The following is a 21411-nucleotide window of genomic DNA, read 5'->3' as shown; positions in this document are numbered from 1 at the left end:
CCTGATCCGAAGGCTTTAAAACCTTCAGAAACATGTCTGAGGCATTAGCACACCACGTCGCTTGCGCTTACTTTGAGTAATGAAGCCATTTTTTGCAGTATGGTCTGTCTGTTGTAGCCATTTCAGCTGGTAATAGTGATGAGGATTACAACCCTCCTTAATTAGCCCCCCCCCCCCCCCCTTACTTAGGGGATGCAGTCATTTGGTCTACAGCATGATGGTCGACAGTCATTAGGTCGACACCATTAGGTTCGACATGGGAAAAGGTCGACATGGTTCTAGGTTGAAAGGTCATTAGTTCGATAGTGTCTAGGGCGACAGTCAAAAGGTCGACATGGGGTTTTTCACTGTTTTTTGAGCCAACATGTGCCGACAGGCTGTATTTCATGCCCTACCATCCACTAGGACAGGGCTGGGCAATTGCGGCCCTCCAGATGTTGAGGAACTACACATCCCAGCATGCCTTGCATCAGTTTCAGCATGGCCACATAGCAAAACTAATGCAAAGCATCCTGGGATGTGTAGTTCCTCAACATATGGAGGGCCGCAATTGCCCAGCCCTGCACTAGGACGTGGTGGGAGAATAAAGTAGTGTGCCGAGCGTAGTGAGGCACCGTGCTCGAAGCATGGTGAGCAATGCGAGGGGATGCGGTGCACTTTAAACTGTGTCCATGTCGACTGTGTTGACATTCCGGTCAAAAAACAGTGAAAAACCCCACGTCGACCTTTTGACTGTCGAACTAATGACCTTTCAACTAATGACCTTTTGACCTAGAACCATGTTAACCTTCTCCCATGTCGACCATCATGCTGTAGACCAAATGATCCCAACCCTTACTTAGCATAGGAAATCTATTGCTGGAGATAACTTGTGAAGGCTGGCAATATCTAAAATCTTGTAAAACCCCCCACTTTTATTATATTTATGGCTTATATCCCTTTAATAAATAAACCTGACATTCATATTACATTGTATTTGCCTTATTTCCTCTCGCTGCAGTATGGAACCTTGACAGTTTTCACCCTGAAGTAATGTACTGTAAAAAGTTGATTTGCTTTTTCCTTCTGCCACCAGTGCGATTTGTCCTGTAACAAGCCACAGAACAGCCTCCTTCCCTGCATACAGCAGGTTATATAACAATGATGCACAGTGGCAGATGCTTGCAGCAATGCACAGTGACAAGCTCTCTCTCTGGGTCTCTGCCCTTGTGTTCAGCTTTGAAGGTTTGCAGGGGAAACAATCCACTCTTAAGTAAAAGGTTCTTGGCACTCCATTAAAGCGCACTGCTCTTCAATGACACATTAGTGTTCAGGTACTAAATGCCTATTGGCACTAGGGAGGCCAATCCCAGGATCCAGATCGGCTGGATCCTGGGATTTTGGCCTAAAATAGGCGGGATTTGAATTGAGAGGTTCAATCCCCGCATTCCGGGATTAGTGCGCCGGCCATATAAAATTCACTTTTTTTTCTTTAAAGTCGGGTAGTGCTGAGCACCTTGTATGGCTCAGATGCTGCTCGGCTGCTAGTACTGACCCCCGGCAGTGTGCACAGCGCAGCGCAGCGCGATTTCAAGGGTCACGCTGTGCAGCCTAGCTGTGGGCATGCTGCTTACTGTAAGCCCACTCCAGTGGTGCAAGTAGAAAAAATGTCTCAGTGGTACTGCGCGCAAAAATGGGCGTGGTTAGGGTGTGGTCATATGACACGAGGGGGAGTGGCTACATGACAAAACTTTTGAAGACATGGAGATTGTGGAGGATGTAGTTAGATGGTGATGTAGTTGGTGGGTGATGGAGATAGTGGGAGACAGGGAGATAGAGGGTCATGGAGATAGGTGACGGAGATAGTTGCGTATGTAGCTTGTGGGCGACAGAGATAGTAGGTGACAGGGAGGCAGTGTGTGATGGAAATAGGGGGCGACAGGCAGATAAGTGGGTGATGTAGCTAGTGTGTGAAAGGGACACTGTGGGTTATGTTCCTAGTAGGTGACAGAGATAGTGGACGACATGGACATAGTGGGTGAGGTAGCTAGTGGGTGACAGGGACATAGTGGGTGAGGTAGCTAGTGGGTGACAGGGACATAGTGGGTGAGGTAGCTAGTGGGTGACAGGGACATAGTGGGTGAGGTAGCTAGTGGGTGACAGGGACATAGAAACAGGAAGATATTGTGTGACAGACTGGGGGGGCATTGGATGAAAGCTTTGAGTTGGGATATTGATAACCATACATTTACTTACTCAGGGTGAGATGGGCTTGCTCTCTCTGCAGGCAGAGGCAGGGCTCAGCTGTCTCTGCATCCGCAGTCGCCTGGCCATGATCTCCGGTGGCACCGCCTCTCCAACAGAGCAGACAGAGTCCCAGGCAGTCATCCATCCAGGAAGCAGAGGGGACTGGAGGAGCAGGGACTGTCCACCGCAGGGAAGTAGTGGAACACAGCGGTGCTGGCAGCAGCATCATTAATCTGTGCAAACCTGCACAGTGACATGCCGGGATTTTGTTATGGTGGAAACACCATAACTCCCCCGCAGTCTCTCACGTCACCTGCCTCAGTCATTCCCAGGCCAGCTATCCAGCTTTGATCATCTGGATTCCGGCGGTGCCCCTGACAGCCAGCCTCCGATCTTGCTCTGGTGGGCGGGGCAGCGAGGAGGCGGCTGCTGTTAAGGGCTGAGGAGTTCTGGCGTCATGAGTGACAGTGTGAGCGAGGCGAGCGGCGAGCCTGGGCCGCCCATGCTGCCGTCGTGCCTCGGCTTAAAGTCACTGCGCAAACCTGCGCATGCGCAGTGACATGCCGGGATTTTGTTATGGCGGTACGGGGTACCGGCGCAATATGTTATAGCGGTACGCCCCTGGCCCACTCTGTCTCTGCCGAACCCGGTCACCCAGCCCCCTGTGCCACTCCCAGACACCCGCCCACTGTGCCGCTCCCAGACACCTGCCCGCTGTGCCGCTCCCAGACACCTGCCCGCTGTGCCGCTCCCAGACACCTGCATGCTGAGAAGACAGGAGATGGCCCTGCTGCTGCCTGTCAACTGTAAGTGACATTGCAGGGGGGATGGAGACAGAGAGGGCTTACAGTAAGCAGTATGCTGGCGGCTGGGCTGCACAGCATGACCCTTGACATCACACCACGTTGCACTGTGCACAGCCTCAGTGCCACACCGCCGGGGGTAAGTGACCATGCAGGGCAGGGGAGATGTAAAGGATTGGAGAGGGGATTAGATGGGAGTGGGGGGCTTTATTATGAGAGAGGCCAATCCTGGGATCCCGAGATTGAGCATTTCTCATATTGCACATCAATCCATACCTCCCAACTTTTGACCTGAAGAAATAGGGACAGCGGCCGAAAAAGGGGCGGGCATATGCAAATGAGGGTGCGGCTTATGCTAATTAGCCGCGACCTCATTTTCATACGAGAATAGATGCTGTGCGCATGCGCACAGCGTCTATTCTACTAGATTGGGGGGTCTCCCAACTGCCACCCCCCGCAGCGGGACAATGCCTGCCGCGGGTGGGACAGCGGGACAGGACCCGAAAATCGGGACTGTCCCTCTAAAATCATGACAGTTGGGAGGTATGTCAATCTACTAACACAGATATAAAGGTTATAAGCATGATGATATAAAATTGCAATTAATGTTACATACAGTGCATTCAGAAAGTATTCGCAGCACTTCACTTTTTTTCCACTTTTTGTTATGTTACAATACCTCACAACATGACCCTCTCCAGGAGGGACAATGCCGTAGGTGTGTGTGGGGGGGGGGGGATAGGGGGGGATAGGGGGGGTCAGGGGTGCTGCATCACCAATTCAAAAGGCCCTGCTCATCCCTGTGCCACACATGCGGGAGATGTGTGCAGGAGCATCTGAGCGACTGCACTGAAATATCAGACTGGGCCGTTCTGAATCTTGGGCAGATTCAGAACGGCGGGGGCGCGCATGTAAATCGTTGTGTGGGCTACACCCACACAGCGATTTACATGCGTTTTCAGGCATTTTCTGAGGAATATAGTAAAATCGCTCAGAAAATGCCTTAAAGTCACCCCGTGTGTAAGGCCCTTAAGGAAACAAAATTCCAGTTTCCACTGATCAACCTTGAGATGTTCCTACAGCTTACTTGTCCACCTGTGGTAAATTCAGATGATTGGACAGGCACACACCTGTCTATATAAAGGTCCCACACTTGACAGTGCATGTCAGTGCACAAACCAAGCATAAAGTCAATATGATTTGGACAGTTGTGTTTTTTTAATAAATTTGTAAAAATCTCCCAAAAACTTTTTTCACATTGTCATAAAAATAAAGTAATCCCTTTTGGAATAAGGCAGTGACATAACAAAATGTGGAAAAAGCAAAGTGCTGTGAATACTTTCCAGATGCGCTGTATAAAAGCAACAATGGACCTAATTAAGTTTAAATTAAATTTGTACTCAAAATTGGCAAAACCATGTGCACTGAATGGGGGGGGGGGGGGGGGTGCCCATATTAACAACAAAAATGTCCTGTGACCAGGTCTGATTTAGGCCCAATGTCCATTGTCTTGTATGGGGACCTGGGCAACTTGGAGAACAGAGTGGGACTAATTCATACTTGCCTACCTGACGCTCTCCATGGGGGAGAAAATGCTCTGTACCTGGACCGTAATGTATGATTGCCATCACCTGTCGTGAAACACCTTTCTGATCAATTACCCAGCTCACCACAGGCGATGGCAATCATACATTACCAGGGAAGGCCAGGAACAGGGTATTTTCTCTATGGAGCAGACCAGGTAGGCATGTATGCATGTGGGATACATTGCTAGGATAATACTGAGACTTATCTGCACTTTTACCATCTGCATTCAGGCTCAGGAAAGCACTGTCGGGGCCCTCAGGAGGGAGTGGCCAGGCATTGCCCTGCCCTCGCCTACATATTGCAGTATGGACCTAGCGGTGCCGGATAGTGGTCCCGACACAGTGATTTACCCGACGTCGGGATCCCGACTGTCATAACGCAGACAGACGGGTGCCCGACGGCCACCCGCTATTTTCCCTTGTGGGGGTTCACGACCCCCATAGAGGGAGAATAGAATAGGTGGCGAGCATAACGAGCCACCGTGCCCGCAAGGGGCTTTGTTGCGCTCACCATGCTGTCTGAGTCCGGGCAGTCGGGATCCTGACGTCGGGCTAACGACTGTCGGAACCCTATACCACAACCGCGGTGCCAACATCCGCCTTTGTCTGTAGTCTTACATATTTATACAGTCAGGCTGCTGGCTTATTATTTACACAGAACAATTTTAGCGAATGCAGGGAACAGATTAACCTGTAACACCATGCATTTAGCTATCTACAAGCGCTATAACTGGTGGCATAAATCCTCTTTATTTTCTTAGAATAAAAATGTAATGGAAGAATATAAACTTAAACAGAGGCCTGGTTACATGATTAACTAGTGATTTACTGCTGTGGTCAGCAACCTCCCTTTTATTACCCAGCAATGCGGAAGCTCAGTAAACGAGGCACATTTGTCTATTACTGCAGAGATAGCAATAGCAGGAAAACAATTAGTGACTTGGGAGTAAATGTCTGGTATTAACTTTACTGTAAACGATACAGCAGCAGAAATGTGAGATCAAGAGCAAACTAATGGTAAAGGAGCTAAAGCAGTGGTTCCAACAGTGCATGTTTTCTAGGTCTTCGCACAGAATCAAAGGTGAAGTAATTAGTAGAAATACTACTAGATGGCAAACTCATAGACTTCCCTTCCTCAAGATTCTCCTAATCTCCCAAACTCTGTGTCACTGTTGACAAACCCACTATCTCAACTGGTCCCCATTCCAGTCAGCCAATAACCTCCACCTTTCTTCCCCTTCTGGTTACTACCTCTCACTCCTGAATCCAGGGTTTTTCCCATGCCGCCCTACCCCTGTTCCAGTAATGGGGGCTTATTCTATCAGACGATCCGCTAGCCTGTATACCTTAAACTTGGAGCTGAAAACTCACTTGTTCATTAAGGCCTACCAGTCTGACACTTAAACTTCCTGCACTCAGCTACCCTCTGCCATCCATTCATCTCCCTCCCTCCTTTGTATACAAGTTCCTATAAGCAGGTCCCTCTTCCCTCATGTCTCATCTACTACTCATACACACCAGCTACACTCATCCTCCCAGGGGCATATTAAGAGAGGAGTCCAGTGTAGAGGCTCCTCCTTCCGGGCCCCCGTCTCCTTGCCAGAAGTAGCACAGACTACTGCAGGCTTCACTTCGCAAGTGCAGATCTCCTGAAAAATGGTGCACCGCCCATTTTTCCAGCGATTTCTGCAGCACTGCTGCCGCTGACACTATGTGTAAAAACAATGGGTGCAGCCTGTGCAGAGTGGGCCCGTGAGAATCAGGGGCCCGTGTGCACGGAGCACATTGCACCCATTATAAATACACCACTGTATCCACTGCCTCCTTCAACTCACTGTCAGGGACTCCGTCCCATCTTTGTCTATCCTTAATACCTCCTGCAGTGGCTCTATACCTGTTAGTTGTGTCCTAGCCGGTGTGCCTACTTTATAGTACTGTGTTCCCATGTACGCTCGCTCTGTACGGCGCTGCAGGCCACGTGTGGTACCCTATAAATACAGTTTAATAATAATATAAAGTCAAGTAGTGGCACTTGGGGATTAGTTATAATGTATACAAATATTAGGAGATAGTAAGAGAAGTGTAGAGAAGCTGCCCACTGTAACCAATCAGAATGTACTATATAAATAATATGTAGCATCTGATTGGTTTGATGCATTTCCCCATAAGTGACTAGTAATGCAGTTATATAATAAGCGTAATAATGACACTTAATGAGCATAGATTGTGAAATAATTGAGAGATAATACTCAATTAGTATTGCTTTGTGGCAAGAATGCATATCAGACCTAATGTGCACAGAGATTTGTATCCGACGCTGCTACACAGACTGTGTGAGAAGAAAGCCACTGCCACTGGTGTAACCTCGTACTATCACCATCAGCATGAAGAGGGAGCTTTTTAAGGATAATACAGTATCTGCAACAGCGCCCTCACTGCCCCCTGTGTCCTCTCACATTCAACCCCTTTTCCAGTCAACTGTGATTGAAATAGCCTCCTATTTTCTACCTCTGTACTGACAGTATCTTTTCCAATTCTCCATTATGGCCACGCATCCTGCAGTCTCACTGAGCAGCAATGATCTGCAGCCAGTGTTCCCCCCTCGCAACTGTTTTCATTTGATCATATCTCAGTGAAAAACACTGAACATCTTCTCTGCTACAAAGTAATGTTCTTCTGAACATGTTCCAGCTTTCTCTCATCATCCCCACTGCAAAAGTTACTGCCAACCCTATAGCTATGAGGCGAGTGTTGTTTCCCCATAATCCTTCTCCTATATATTTCCTTTGCTGTAAGCCTGGTCAGCCACATCCCCTTCTGATCGAGATCCTCTTTTCTTCTGGGTGCCGGATGACCTCCCGACAGTCAGGATTCGAGGGGTCAGTATACCAACATCAGAATCCCGACTGCTAAATGCCAGAGAGTCGGGATCCTGTCCACGACGCCCATCGAGGGAGAATACAACCTACCGTGCCCACAAGAGGTTTCAATGCGCTCACCCTCCCTGTCGGAGTACCGGATTCCCAAAATCTTGACTGTCGGCCGCTATGCCACACCCACTCTTCTTACCCTAGAACAATGGTTCCCAAAGTTTTGGAATCACGGCACCCTACAGTAGAGGAATATTTTTCACTGCACCCCTAGGCCAAAAATTTCTTGCTGAGAATTTTAGAAAAAAAAATTAACTTAAACAACTTGTGATTAAATTGTATCCTTAGGTCCAGTTATATGGTGAGGTACAGGATTCACTTCTGTTTACCCACATATTTTATAAATGAAAGCCACAAGCACTGATTTTACCTATTTCATTGAAGATAAATAATTTGAATTGGTTCTGGACCATCAACCTGAGGCACCCCTGCAAGTGCTCCGAGGCACCCTAGGGAGCATAGGCGCACAGTGTGGGAACCACTACCCTAGAGTATCAGCATTTTTTTCATGGCATCTCTATGCAAAAGGTTTCTTACTGAGAAATTCAGTAGAGTATAAAGAACATTGTGCTTATCTGTCCCTGAAATACATCAAGTACTCACCTGCAAATAGTCCTCACCTGCAAATAACTCTCAGTTGCCAGTTTGTAAATGCAAGTTGGATTGCACTAAAACAATAATATAGTGCTAGAGAATATTGTCTTACTTTATAAATAAATGATAATAATCAATATAACCGTCTAATATGGTACCGTAAACACGGGGTGCACACATGGAATACAGATGTAGGCTCACTAAAACTATCCGCTGCATAGAAATGCATGACGTTGAAGCCATCCGAGTAAGTAGCTAAGCAAATAGATTGCCCAACTGTCAGCCACTTGAAAGAGCCAACTTCTTATTCTGTAACATTGCTTCAGGCTGAGTGGTTGCATAAATCAGAGTGTAAATGAATCAAGTTTGTACAAGGGTAAATAAGTGTTATGTGTCGGTATTTCACATGACTTTTCAGTGTTTGTTCCCTGGTGATGCCAGGCAGCTGCGTACTATGGGGCAGAGTCACAGATCTTGTACATACAAGTTGTCCGCATTGTGTGCCAGCAAATACATGCAGATCTTATTGTATTGAGAGTGGCCTCAACGTCCCTATCCGTCCACTTGATATAGTAGCTACCATAACTATTAGCATGCAATTGCACCTCGCCTCTGAATTGCCTGCAATTGCATCTACATGCCCCTTACACGTCACCCCTACTTGTGAACTGCCCAGCTGCCTCCAGTTACACACACATGTATGTAGTCACATGTAAAGATTTCCTGACCTTCGTCCTTAAGGCTATGGTCACACTGTTTCACTTGCAAAGCGTTATAAGTGCACATACACAACACAAATGTCCATGCTCATATAATACAGTCCATTATTCTGTGTAACAGTATTCTCCAGTCTTCTGCATTGGGAACCAGAATGCAATGTTGTGAACGCCACCCCCCAGAAAATAACTTGTTCCATCTTTAATGCCTATTTTTATGTGATAAATAATGCATGAAAATGTAATTTCACAAGAGAGATGTGAATAAACTCTATATTATGTCACAGCAATGCTCAGAGCTCACATACAGTTGCCAATAAAAATCCTAATGATCCTTTTGTTATTGATTCTGCCTATTTTATTACACTACAGTACTGCTGAAACGAGCTGTACCGCTGGCTAACACCTGTGTACAGTAAGGTCTAGGTACCCAGAGACACGATTCCATGAATGTCAATACATTCTCATCTATTTTGTTTTATGATTCTGTAGAACACACAGTGTGACATGAGTTCAAATACCAACTGATTTAATAAAATAGCAGAATAGTCTCTTTCACTTCATGAATGAGACAGCGAGACAGTTACCATTCACCCATTTCAAATCGTAACCAGGCCCCATGAATCTGATCAGGAGAAGTTACATTGAAACAGAGCTTTTCAGGACATTTTGGCTCTTCCAAGTATTGGCAGTGATGAATGTGTACGGGGTGAGGAAGACTGGCAGATGGTGCAGATCTAGAATATACCACAGAGATAAGAAAGCCCTATAGCAACTTTTATTTACGCTACCTAGGGGCCTGTGTAAAAACAGAAGTTATCAGTGGATTTCTCCATCAATTGAGCTTTTACAGGGAATACCCAGCAGATCCCTCAGATCCCAGCATATTTCTCTGACTTGCCCCATATCTTCATTCAGCAGAGTAGCCTCCGAAGTAGGGATGCCAATCCTAGGGCATTTTTTAAATCCCGGGAAACGGGATTAAAAAATGCTCAATCCCAGGATTCCCAGTGCGGGGGTGCATGGTGCCTCTTGTCGTGTGGCACTGGCAGCATCAGGAGAAGGGGGGCAGCGGCGCTGGACGACAACAGCAGCAGCCGTTCCCGTCCATGCCGGAGTCGGGAACAGCTGAGCTTCGTCTGAACGTGTGCTCAGACGCTACCCGGCATGCACAGTCTAATCCCGAAATCCAATCCTGGGATTGAAATCCCATACTTTTTGGGGCCAAATCCCGGGATGGGCCACCGTACTGCAGAGGTATCTATGGGGACTGCGATCTGGGCGAATGTTTTAAAATTTGAAAAGCTTTTCCTGACTTAAAGTCCAGATAACGGACGCCATCTTTTTATGGTGCTAGGTAAATGTAGCCTATTAACTAGAATATTGCAGATTTTCTTATAATGGGCGGTTGTACTTGCACAGCCCTGTGGCCACCATGCATGTTCATTACCATTTCTGGGTCTGAAACCCAGTCGTAACGAGTTCACCAAGACAGGAAGTTACCGAAGGAGTTGTCCCAACTTTCTGATGGATTGATTAGTGAAGAGTCTGTGACCTGTGGAACGTATTGCTATATTTTTGCAATCATTGATGAATCTCCCCCTTATTATCTCCTGATACTGCCCTTTTTGACAGAAACATTGTTAATGTGATGCAACTCCTGGTCCATACAGCATTGGCAACGTACATATTTTTGCTTCTAACTAAGCACAGCCCACAGCTGCATTTCCAGGCCCCCAATCAGCACTTCCTGCACAAGAGAGCCCTGTTACAGCCCAGCTACGCCTACTCTAGATACGCTCTGCATGTGACTCCGCATCGCCTGTAGCTGTCCAAGTAGCTGTCACACCTCAGTGCTCCCTCTCCACAGGCCATGAACGCTATAGTATAACAGACATCAATTGCTAAAAACTTTATAGCACACACAGAAAGAACAGTAATTCTCCTACAGGACCGTTTTCACTGCGCTTGCTACTTCTAAATAATGCTCGCCACGCTTATTCCCGTTATATACCAGAATATGATGGTAAGAATATTGCAGATTATGTTAAATAGATTTCCCAAGTGTTTACCATTATTTATTTATTTACTCTTATTAGAGTACTTCCCAGGAGCACTCACTAATTACAGGCTGTGACAGTGTTTTGGGAGATTCGGGATGAGTGATGGCCGCAGAGACTGAGGGGATGCTGGGAAGCTTGAGGTGATTATTTAGTAGAGTAATTCAATTTGAATATTCACAGCTACTCAATGTGAATCAAGATTGCAGATAGATGGATGGATGTTTTCTGCCATGATCTGACCTATTATTTCCCACGGGTAGGTGAGGGCAGATTGTCCCCTGCATATCATCAGCATGTCATCAAATGGACCACGCTTCCCAGCCTGAAGCTGCGTAAGGAACAGTTCCTCAAAAATAAAATAAATACTATTCATTGAACTCATTAACATCCTAAATGAGGAACAGGCAAACCTAAAGTGAATAGCTGGCACGTGATTGGCGTTTTCTTGGATAGCACCAAAAAAAGTCTGTATTAGATTTATAGTCATTATTAAGCCTGGGTCGTTGCTTTTTTTTATTTTACAGCGGTCATAAGAAATGGAGACGTGAGCATTAATGTCTGCTTGACAGGGGGTGTTACAGGGACACTTATTCACTTTGCTGTTTTGTGAGGTAGAGAACAGAAAATGACATATCAGATTTTATAGCCACTCAACGCCGAGCAGAGCCAGCACGCAGCGGATTTGAGGATGGTTTCTCCCGAGATGGCCTGAGTGAAACAATAGACCATAAAGGATAATGCAGATAATGGGGCGATGAGGGTTCCCTGACGGCTCTCTCTCCTCCTGCCAACTCTCGCTTCCCAAAATACATTCTGTTTATCAACAATTATTATGCAATAAAAGACACAGCACATGTCACCTTCAGGAATCAGGAAATAAATGCACAGAAGCAATTACTGACTGAGATTTTTTTTCTTGCACTGAATGTGACATTAATGAAGATCAAAAGCATGGCATACAGGGATTTCTCCACAAATATATGCCACGTAATGACTAATTGCCTTTAGCTTTTGTTACAAAAGATAGGGGACTTTATACAGTTACCAGCGGAGGCAGGATGGTTGCAGGGAATGATTCCTTTGGGTTAACTCAAATGAACAGTACAAGTTTATTTTGAAAGTTACCAGGATCCCTTCTGAAATGAAAGAACCCGCTGTTCCATTTCAGATTGGGGTTATCTCACAAATGCCTGGCTGTAACGGCAGGAATAGGCAGCCCCACAAAAGTTCACAAGTCCACTTTCATGCATGAGAGATGCCGATCAATCCACAGATGTCCTGTGCCAGTTAATGAAATGACAGAAAACATGTGACCATCCGCTTTCTCAGCCCAGGCCACAGCAAGTGGAAAACTGTTTGTGCTACTGGCTAAATAAAAGTGCTGAGCGCTGCGGAGGATAGCAGCAATGTACGACTGCACAGGAGCAGGGACACCAGCGGGCAGCATCAGCGATCGCCTGCATTTTGTGCCACACGTGAGGGTAGTGTAAACATGGCGAAGCTGAGAGATGGGCAGCGGATAACTATCACATTATACAAGGAGAGCGCTGAAATACGCAGAACTCTGCACTGCTCAAGAGGTTCTGCAGCAGCAAGTTTTATCCCATAAGGTCAGGGCAGGCAAGCAGAGTTTGTGGTGGCCCACATCCTAAAATAATTCTGAGCTGTCATATGTCTACCCATTCATTACAGCCTAATGTTATGTTATGTTGACATCTAAAGTTTCTTTTTCTATAATGTGGTTTGTGATAATGACTGCACCGTCCTTTGTGCGACATAATAAGGTAATGTTTTGCTCTGTGTGACCACAATGTAGCGTGCAAAGCTTTGAGGTCGTTGGCATCTGTACAGGACCATGCACTGCCAGATGTGTATTACGTACCTGTCTCTTTGTCTTGTACCTCGTCCAGGTGTAAGTCATTCAGGAGGTGCTCCAAAATCTTCTCAGGGGTTCCAGACACCACCATGTACCTGTCAGAAAGCAGAGAGTCCACAGAGTCATCCTCGGTGGAGGACTGAGAGCGGCTGCTCCATTCATTCTCCTCATCTTCCTCATCAATGTATTTAAAATAAGGCACATCAAACGTGGGCAAGGGAAGCTCTCGGACAGTAAAAGCTGCCAGTAGCTTCTCATCCATGTGGGCATGCGAGACCTTCAGCTTCGAACTTCCCATTGCGGTCTCTGAATGACAAAGGGCATCCCCTATAATGTGCAATGTGTTCCCAAAGCAGCACTATCTTTGCTAGCTAAATCCATCTGGCAGCTGAGAGCTCTGCAGTCAGCCTGTGCTAGTCTGTCTGTGTGTGTGTGTCTGTATGCCTAGAGGAAAAACTCTTACCTCCAATCATTCTCGCCACTCCCTGCTGTGGAGGCTGGCCGTTCTGACGACACTTTCTTAAGCACCAGAACATCTCGGTCGTGTTCTCTCACTTGAACGGTAGCAGCTTCTTCATCCTGGTTTAATGCATGAAAAAAGAAGGGTCATTTTTTTTTTTTTTTACAAAAATTTAAATGTCTCATGAGAGAACAGCGACAGCTTATTATAACTGATCCTTGTCCCGATGCAGCTGCTGTCCACAAATCCCAGTGATTTATACGGCAAAATGCATCACATCAGACCAAAGGGCCTGATCTTTGCCCGCACCGCTCTTTCTATAATTATGCATTTTAATGTCCATTTCCCGAGCTGTGCTCTGTGTAACTGCTACAACATTATGGGGCTTTCCTGGTCTGTACCTACTGTCTCCTGCTAGCCCTAGCATAAAAATTATAACTGATGTAAATATTATCTGCATGAAAATGTAGATAGATATATATCTATATAGATATATATATAATATATATAAAATAATTTGCACCCTGTAAACATTTTACTGCTTGTATTAAATCTTAGAAGTATAATGATAGATTAAGATTAGATTGTGTAAATTTAATTTTCCAAATTATTCGGAGCTATTTGCCTAACATTTATGGATATATTGGGCCAGGTTCCGGGTGGCTGTAAGTGTGGGCAACCATGGAAGCCAGATGTGAGAATCAGTATGGCAGTAGGGCTAGTTCAAAAGGGTTCATGCACCTAGAAGCGGAAATCTGTGACGCCGTTGGTGTCATAGGGCCTTACTCTAGTTCACTCTTTCTGACAAAATCCTTCTTAGATGGACAAAACCATGTGCACTGCAGGGGGGGCAGCTGTAAAATGTGCAGAGATAATTAGATTTGGGTGAGTTATTTTGTTTCTGTGCAGGGTAAATACTGGCTGCTTTATTTTTACACTGCAATATAGATCTCACTTTGAAGTAAAACCCCATCCAAATCTAATTCTCTCTGCACAAGTAACATCTGCCCCACCTGCAGTGCACATGGTTTTGTCCATCTAAGAAGGATTTTGTCAGAAAGAGTGAACTAGAATAAGGCCCTAATTACTATGTCCACTTGCTTTAGGTCCCAGCTAGGTTCAAGAGATCAGTCAGAAACAGGCTTTGTATGTGCAACCTGCAACAAGTATTAGATGCACACCTACAAGTCATGGTGGTTATGTGTGATCGCTATGTCACTGCCAGTCACCTGGATCACATAGAGACAAATCCGAGCAAGTTCCGCTGACCCAGAGTTAAAAGATGAGCAGAGATATGTACATCGCACATGTGCTTTATCACCCAGGCACAGAGATCCATCTGGGAATAATGAGGCAGGTGTATTAAGCCAGGTAAAGTTATAAAGCGGTGATAAAGCGGAAGGTGATAACGCAACAGCCAATCGGCTGAAAAAATGACAGTTAGGGGTTGATTGACTGGTGCGTTTTCACATTCCACTTTCTAGCTACTTTATCACCACTTTATAACTTTACCAGGCTTAATACATCTGACCCATAGTGCCTTAGGAGTCAATGTATTCCTACTGATCTAGTGTTCATTCTAGCACCCGCCATATTTAAAAACCTGTGCAGTTCCTCTTCCCTGCCTGGGGTGTCGCTGTCTGCCGTAGTGCTTCTAGCACAGTGTGGTCTGTATATCACCACTGATATGCAAGCCAGACCTGTACTAGAAGCACCACAGCAGACAGCGACACCCCAGGCAGGGAAGAGGAACTGCATGGTTTTTCAAATATGGCGGGTGCTAGAATTAACACCATGATCTGTACAGAATTTACCCAAGTTTGTTTCATCCAAGTTAATGTATAGCAGTGCTTCATGGAACCAAATCATCAGTATATAAATTTACTAGGGACTCATGACAGTACTGGGGTATGAGGCACAAAATGTGCCTCGTATTGCATTGTCACTAATTCCAAGTGTAATTCCAAGTGTATAAATGAAAGATAACGGCAGCATATTATTCTGTGCACAACATAAACGCGGACTGAGAAAAGATAAGGAAAAGAGACGCGACTATACTATTGGTCTTCGTGTGTCTGTGCCCTCCCTCAGCACTTAAATAACACGGCTCATAACAATCAGGCTGTAGGATTTCATCGCCTGTGGAAACCCAGTGGGCAGCATACGCAGAGAGCAATGATTATTCAGCTTCTTCTGGGGAAACAGCTGAGATGCAGAGAATGTCGGTGCACTGACCCATACAATGCTGCATCCATCCTCATCTATGTGCACAAAGCCAATGCTACATCCATTAACAATACTGAGACCTCTGGGTTGTAAGGCTGCAAGATGATATTACTGCAAAGCAGAAGCTATGAGTTTAGGAACTAAAATAAATGATAGAAATAGATAAAAAGTCATTCTGGAAATATCCTGCATGATACGGTGGTAGCGGAGGTAAGCGCATGAATGGACAAAGTTCCATCTCTAGCAATGTACAGCTGAATGTTGTCTGATGGAAAGAAGAGCGGTACAGACTGCTGCCCGGCCAGGGGAGGATGAGTCACTCTGTAACTGGAAGCCGGGAAGACAGGGACTAGTTGTGTAACAGCTGGCTGCAGACTAATCCTATTTATGAACATCGTAAATATGATTCTGCCCAGTTATATAATGGAACATAATTAGATATATCGCTTTTAGAATGTTACCCAAGGTGTATAATTATCTCTGCTATCATGTTGCTTTATAAATGAGAAACAAAATAGAACGTTCCTCAGTTTGCAAGTAGAATGATTGTTAGGGAGTATGATAGGCTGCAGCCACAAAATGCCATATTCACTTAACATCCTCTCTCCAACTCCTATTACTTGCTGTCTGCTCTCGTTCCTCATCCGCATTCCCCCAATTAACGGCTTCACTGCCCAAAGGTGAGTCTCGGTGGTCAGATTCTAACCTCACATTTCTATGAGTCATTGCTAGATGCCAACTGTCCATAGATTTATACCTGCCTCCAATAGATTTATCCCTGCCTCCAATAGATGTATCCCTGCTTTCAATAGTGATCAACTGCCCAGTACAGTAAAACTTATTTTGGATACAATTCTCAGTATCCTGACTTAGGATTCAGTTGCAGTGGGCTTTAGATCGGTGTTGCCCTATAGAAGCCTATGGGCTTATAGTACGGTACCTCCCTGCTGTGATGGAGCCAACCGGTTCCCTCCCAGCACCTCCTGCGGTGCGCACGTCAACCGGCGCATGTCCACACAGGTCTCTGGTGTACTGGTGGCCATGCTGCTCATTCTGAGATAGTATAAATAGCTGCACAGTATATAAGCCTGTACCCATAGGGCGATTTTAAGGCTATTTCTTAAGCAATCTGACTAGAAATTAAACAAATACCGCCCCAAGTTTATACCCCCAAGCGGTGGCACTGCGCATTCCCACTCGTCGCTATCACCGGACTAGATTTTCACTGCAAGCAGACAAAATCTATTCAGATCGACAGTGTTCTCACCAGATCACATCGTCAGCACAGGGCTCCCATTGCCCCATGTGTACGTGCCTTATTTATACATTCTATTCCGATGCCCATGGGCAGCGCATCGGGAACGAATCAGGATCGGGTGCTGCATAGAATGGTGCGATGTGGTATGCGATTTTGTTTATATAGTCAAAATCGATAGCGCAAATCGCACAGCAGTAATTTACAAGTACAATCACTGTAGACACACTTAATTGTCCTATGAAAATATACTGTATACTCCATGTATCAACACTGTGGATTCATTTATTTATTTACAGTTTCTTATATAGCGCAGCAGATTCCGTTGCGCTTTACAATTGTAGACAGTGATAAAAGAAACTGGGTAACAACAGACAGACTTGGAGGTAAGAGGATTATTGCAACTTAAAACACAAGTCCCTGAATTTGTATGACACATCCAGCTAGTTACATAGACACACTAGTAAGGAATCACTATGTAACCTCTATCTCATGATATTTCCCTAAACAGCAATTACGTTATATTAGACTATTTACTATATTACGTTTTATTAGACTATTTACTATATTTTCTGTTAACAACAATGCAGATTCCTGAGCAAGGTCATGGATAACATTCACTTGATCATTGCTGAAGCGATCTCTTGGGATGATCCATGTAGAGCATATATACAATATGCAAATAGAAGATTATTTAAATAGGGAACGCTCTGTGGGGCATCCTGGGCAATGCTACGCTGGAAGAATGTTGAAATGACATATTGACTTCTTATTAGATTTACAGCTGTAAGAAGCTCAGAAATGTGACAGCCGTGTATGACACAAAGAATTGCAGGGTCAATTTGTGGAACCAGCAGTTTTGTATTATGACTGAGAAACAATCACAGGATATCAATATGGTTGTGGTACTGCCTGAGCTGCCTGTCACCATTACAGAGGTAGTGAAGATACATTGCTTATATAATAAAAAAAACTATCCTATTCATAAAAAGTGTTCCGTGTCTTTTAAATTCTTTCACAGCCTTGCACCACCTGAGCTACATTATCATGGCTGCAGTGTCTATTGTAGAATGTTGACAGTCAGCCATTTTTCTGGAGACCAAAAATGCAGACTTATTTAAATAACTCAGCCGCTATGGCCAGTGGCGAATTTCCCACTAGGCACTTGCTGCATGTCGGGGTGGCACTTCATGTGGGGCATTTGGATACCTGTGTTGGTACTGCTAATGTACCATTAACTGCAAAATATGTCCACTGTACTGTACCATATGCCACCTTGCATGTGTAGAAAATGCACATACTGCCCCTGTAAAATATCCTACTTACTAAGTATGTGTACATAATTAAATATAAAAATAGTCATGGTTCATGACATTCTTTTAAATTGGCAAACTCAAATGAGGGTGTATAGCCAACCAATGAAAATGATAAAACTAGACATAGGGGTAGGATGGCGTTACTGTGCCTAGGAACACCCACGTCAGTAAATTTACCCCTGACTATGGCTCTAGGACTGGAGACTTATGTAGGGTACACACCAGAATGATTTGGCCTCAAAATACCCAATTTAGATACAACCTCGACCGATTGTATGTCATTTGGGCATGTTTTGAGCCATTTCTGATCCAATTTCGATTCAATGCGCGGCCTCACGGGTCATTTGGTTGTTTCACAGATCCTACCTGCAGCAGGTAGGATCTGGAAACGACCATTCAGCTGGGTACGGGTCGAAATTGGATCGGATTCAGATCGTGTGCAGGTGATGAGCAGATCATGTGCTCCAACAGATCAAGAGCCGATCGTACAAATGTCTTACAATCTGCTCACGACCTGCATCGTTCTGGTGTGTACCAGGCATTAGGATTCTATTCCCTGACCCATGGTTGAAGTCCTGGGATGATCAGGATCTGTAATAGTGATTACAGGAAAAAGTATTAACAAAAAGCAATACATTTTTGAATGTGATCGTTTTATTTGTTCACTACAAACTTTAAAAAGAATAAACTTAATAATAAAATGTTTACAGTGGAACATATGTCTCCATGGCAACCTAGCATCACCTTCTGTCACCATGTCCTGCCCCGGATGCAGTATCATCTGAGGGAGTGACACACTACACCACTGATTAGTTGACGGGGATCAGAGACAGTTGCTCAAACCTCAGAGACATATAATGGAGAAGTTACCCATGGGGGGGGGGGGGGGGGGCTTTCAGAGAGATTTTGAAAAGGAGGATTATTTATTGGATAATGGGTGAAGAAAATTCCATCATAAGTATACTAAAAGTATCCTGCTCAAGTTTCTATATAAAAAAAAATCCCTACGTGAGATTGTTGCTTTAATATTGCAGTAGTGACACGTTTCCTGTACCATTAATTCCTGTCAAATTCTTGATAAGGAAATGTCTGCAGAATATATAATTTATATCCACCCATAAAGCTATGGCACTATCCATTTTATGGCTGCCTCATGAACATGATCAGTTCTGACTAAAATGACATGCTTAGTGTACTGACATCCTTCCACTAAATGTAACACCGAACTGTTTACCACATGACAGAACAGAAACTGCTGTTCCCTGGTCATTTGGTGTCTGGAACATATTCTTCTACAGTTCTCTGTGCTGGTATTTATTTTATGCTAAACTCTTTCCTTGCTGGATTCCCGAATCTGTAAAATGTAAGATACGTGACAATATCTCCTTGATCATATTCATAATCTGTAGTAAATTTATCAATATCACCAATGAAGGTCGAATGTTTGTGCTGTGGCCGGGTTGATTTGAGGATGAGGAACCGTGACTTTGTCTCCATCAATTGTTTCCGGGACGGGTTGTGGGTGGGTGGGACCTTACTCCAGAGCAGGTGGCCGATATTTTGTATCCCCCCGTTTTGGCCGGAAATGTGCGCGTCTGTCCTGTGTCCTGGTGATGGGCGCCCCCCCCCCCTCCTCCTTTTTCCCTGTCTCTTCTCTAACCTATGCCCCCCTCTAATACTGTAGCGGGCCTCCACATGCTCGGCTGGAACGTGCGGGGTCTCAACGACCGTATCAAACGCTCGCTGGTGCTGGCTGAGATCAAAAAGCAAGGTGTGGATATAGCCTGTCTCTCAGAGACGCACTTGATGGGCACTAAAACGTTGTCGCTTAAGAAGCCCTGGGTGGGTCACATGTTCCATTCCACCTTTTCCAACAACGCCAGAGGGGTTGCGATCCTAATCAAAAAAACCATCAATTTTCACCTCACCCATCATCAAATCGACCAATATGGTCGATATATCTTCCTTAGGGCACATATCAACCACACCACCATGAATATATTAGCAATATACATACCCCCCCCTTACAGTAACGATGTCCTCAGGAAGGCAGTGGCATTTATTGCCTCTTTCCCGCCGGCCCCTACGGCCTGCATAGGGGACTTCAATAACATCCTTGACAGGTCACTTGACAGGTGGTCGGCTGTGGGCCGCTCTCCCCCCTCCTCTGGTCCCTCGCCCACCCCGTTTGCTAAACTTACCACCGAACTGAACCTAACTGACGCCTGGAGACAAAGACATCCCACTGATAGGCAGTATTCATGTTTCTCCCCGGGCCACCAGTCGTTCTCTAGAATTGATCTCGTGATGGTCTCCCCTGACCTGCTACCCAAAATCCTTGCTGTGGAGTACCTCCAGAGGGGGATTTCGGACCACTCTCCCCTATCTGTCACACTGGACTTGATGCCCCCTCGCGGCGCTAGCACCTGGAGGCTCAATCCCTTTTGGCTCACTCTCCTTACTGATAATGAGGTGCTGGTGGGGGAGTGGTCCGGGTTCCACGAGGACAATGCTTCATGCAGGGACCCGGTTATAAGACACGAGACGTTTAAAACAATCATCCGTGGCTCCTTCCTTAGGAGAATAGCAAACATTAAGCGGGCTGGGAGGGAGGGGGAGGTCAGGTTGGAGGAGGCGTGCTCACTAAGTGAGGCTGCGTACCTGCGATCTGGTCTCCCTGAAGATAGACTTAGGTGGGACGTCACACGTAAACTGTGGACTGACCACCTACTTGACAAATCTAAACGAAAACTCCTCTTTTCGGCCCACAGCAGATACTCCCAATCTGATGTCGGAGGTAGCTATTTGTCGTATCTCGCTCGGGATGAAAGATCCTCCTGCTCCATACAAAAACTATGTGACCCTCAGGGGGAGGAACATTACACCACGCCGGAGATTGCTCAAATCTTCCTGGCCTTCTACTCCTCACTCTACTCATCCCGGGCGACATACACCTCACAACAGCTAGTTCAGTACCTCTCGGAGATCAATATACCCCACCTCTCTCAACAATCGGTTGCATTGCTGGAGGCTGATATTACATCTGCTGAGATCGAGGCGGCCATAACCTCCTTCCCTAATAAAAAAGCTCCCGGTAGTGATGGTATACCGATAGAGATATATAAAAAATATAAAGACTACTTTGTCCCTTATCTCCTTCAACTATATGGGGAGCTGGGGGAGGTGGGTGGCTTGCCCCCGTCCATGGCAGAGGCAATTATTGTCGTGATCCCTAAGCCTGGGAAGGACCCTTCCCTCCCGGACTCTTATCGTCCCATATCCCTCCTTGCCACTGACGTAAAAATACTCGCTAAAATACTTGCAACCAGGCTCAATTTGGTGGTAACCTCAGTCATACAC

The 21411-nt window shown here is 45.5% G+C and overlaps 1 protein-coding gene across 1 annotated transcript in view; it reads right to left on the bottom strand.

Annotated features, from left to right (window-relative positions):
* Positions 1-21411, bottom strand: part of RAPGEF5 (Rap guanine nucleotide exchange factor 5) — a 265810-nt gene that overhangs the window by 50069 nt on the left and 194330 nt on the right. The window contains exons 10-11 of the mRNA XM_083189111.1: positions 13258-13373; positions 12801-12889 (exon numbers count right to left, since the gene is read on the bottom strand). Of these exons, the coding sequence (XP_083045237.1) occupies positions 12801-12889; positions 13258-13373 (205 nt within the window). The remainder of the gene's footprint in view (positions 1-12800; positions 12890-13257; positions 13374-21411) is intronic.

The sequence above is a fragment of the Crinia signifera genome, chromosome 5, assembly GCF_055691185.1.
Source record: "Crinia signifera chromosome 5, ASM5569118v1, whole genome shotgun sequence".
Taxonomy (NCBI): Eukaryota; Metazoa; Chordata; class Amphibia; order Anura; family Myobatrachidae; genus Crinia; species Crinia signifera.
This window is presented reverse-complemented; position numbering and strand designations above follow the sequence as displayed.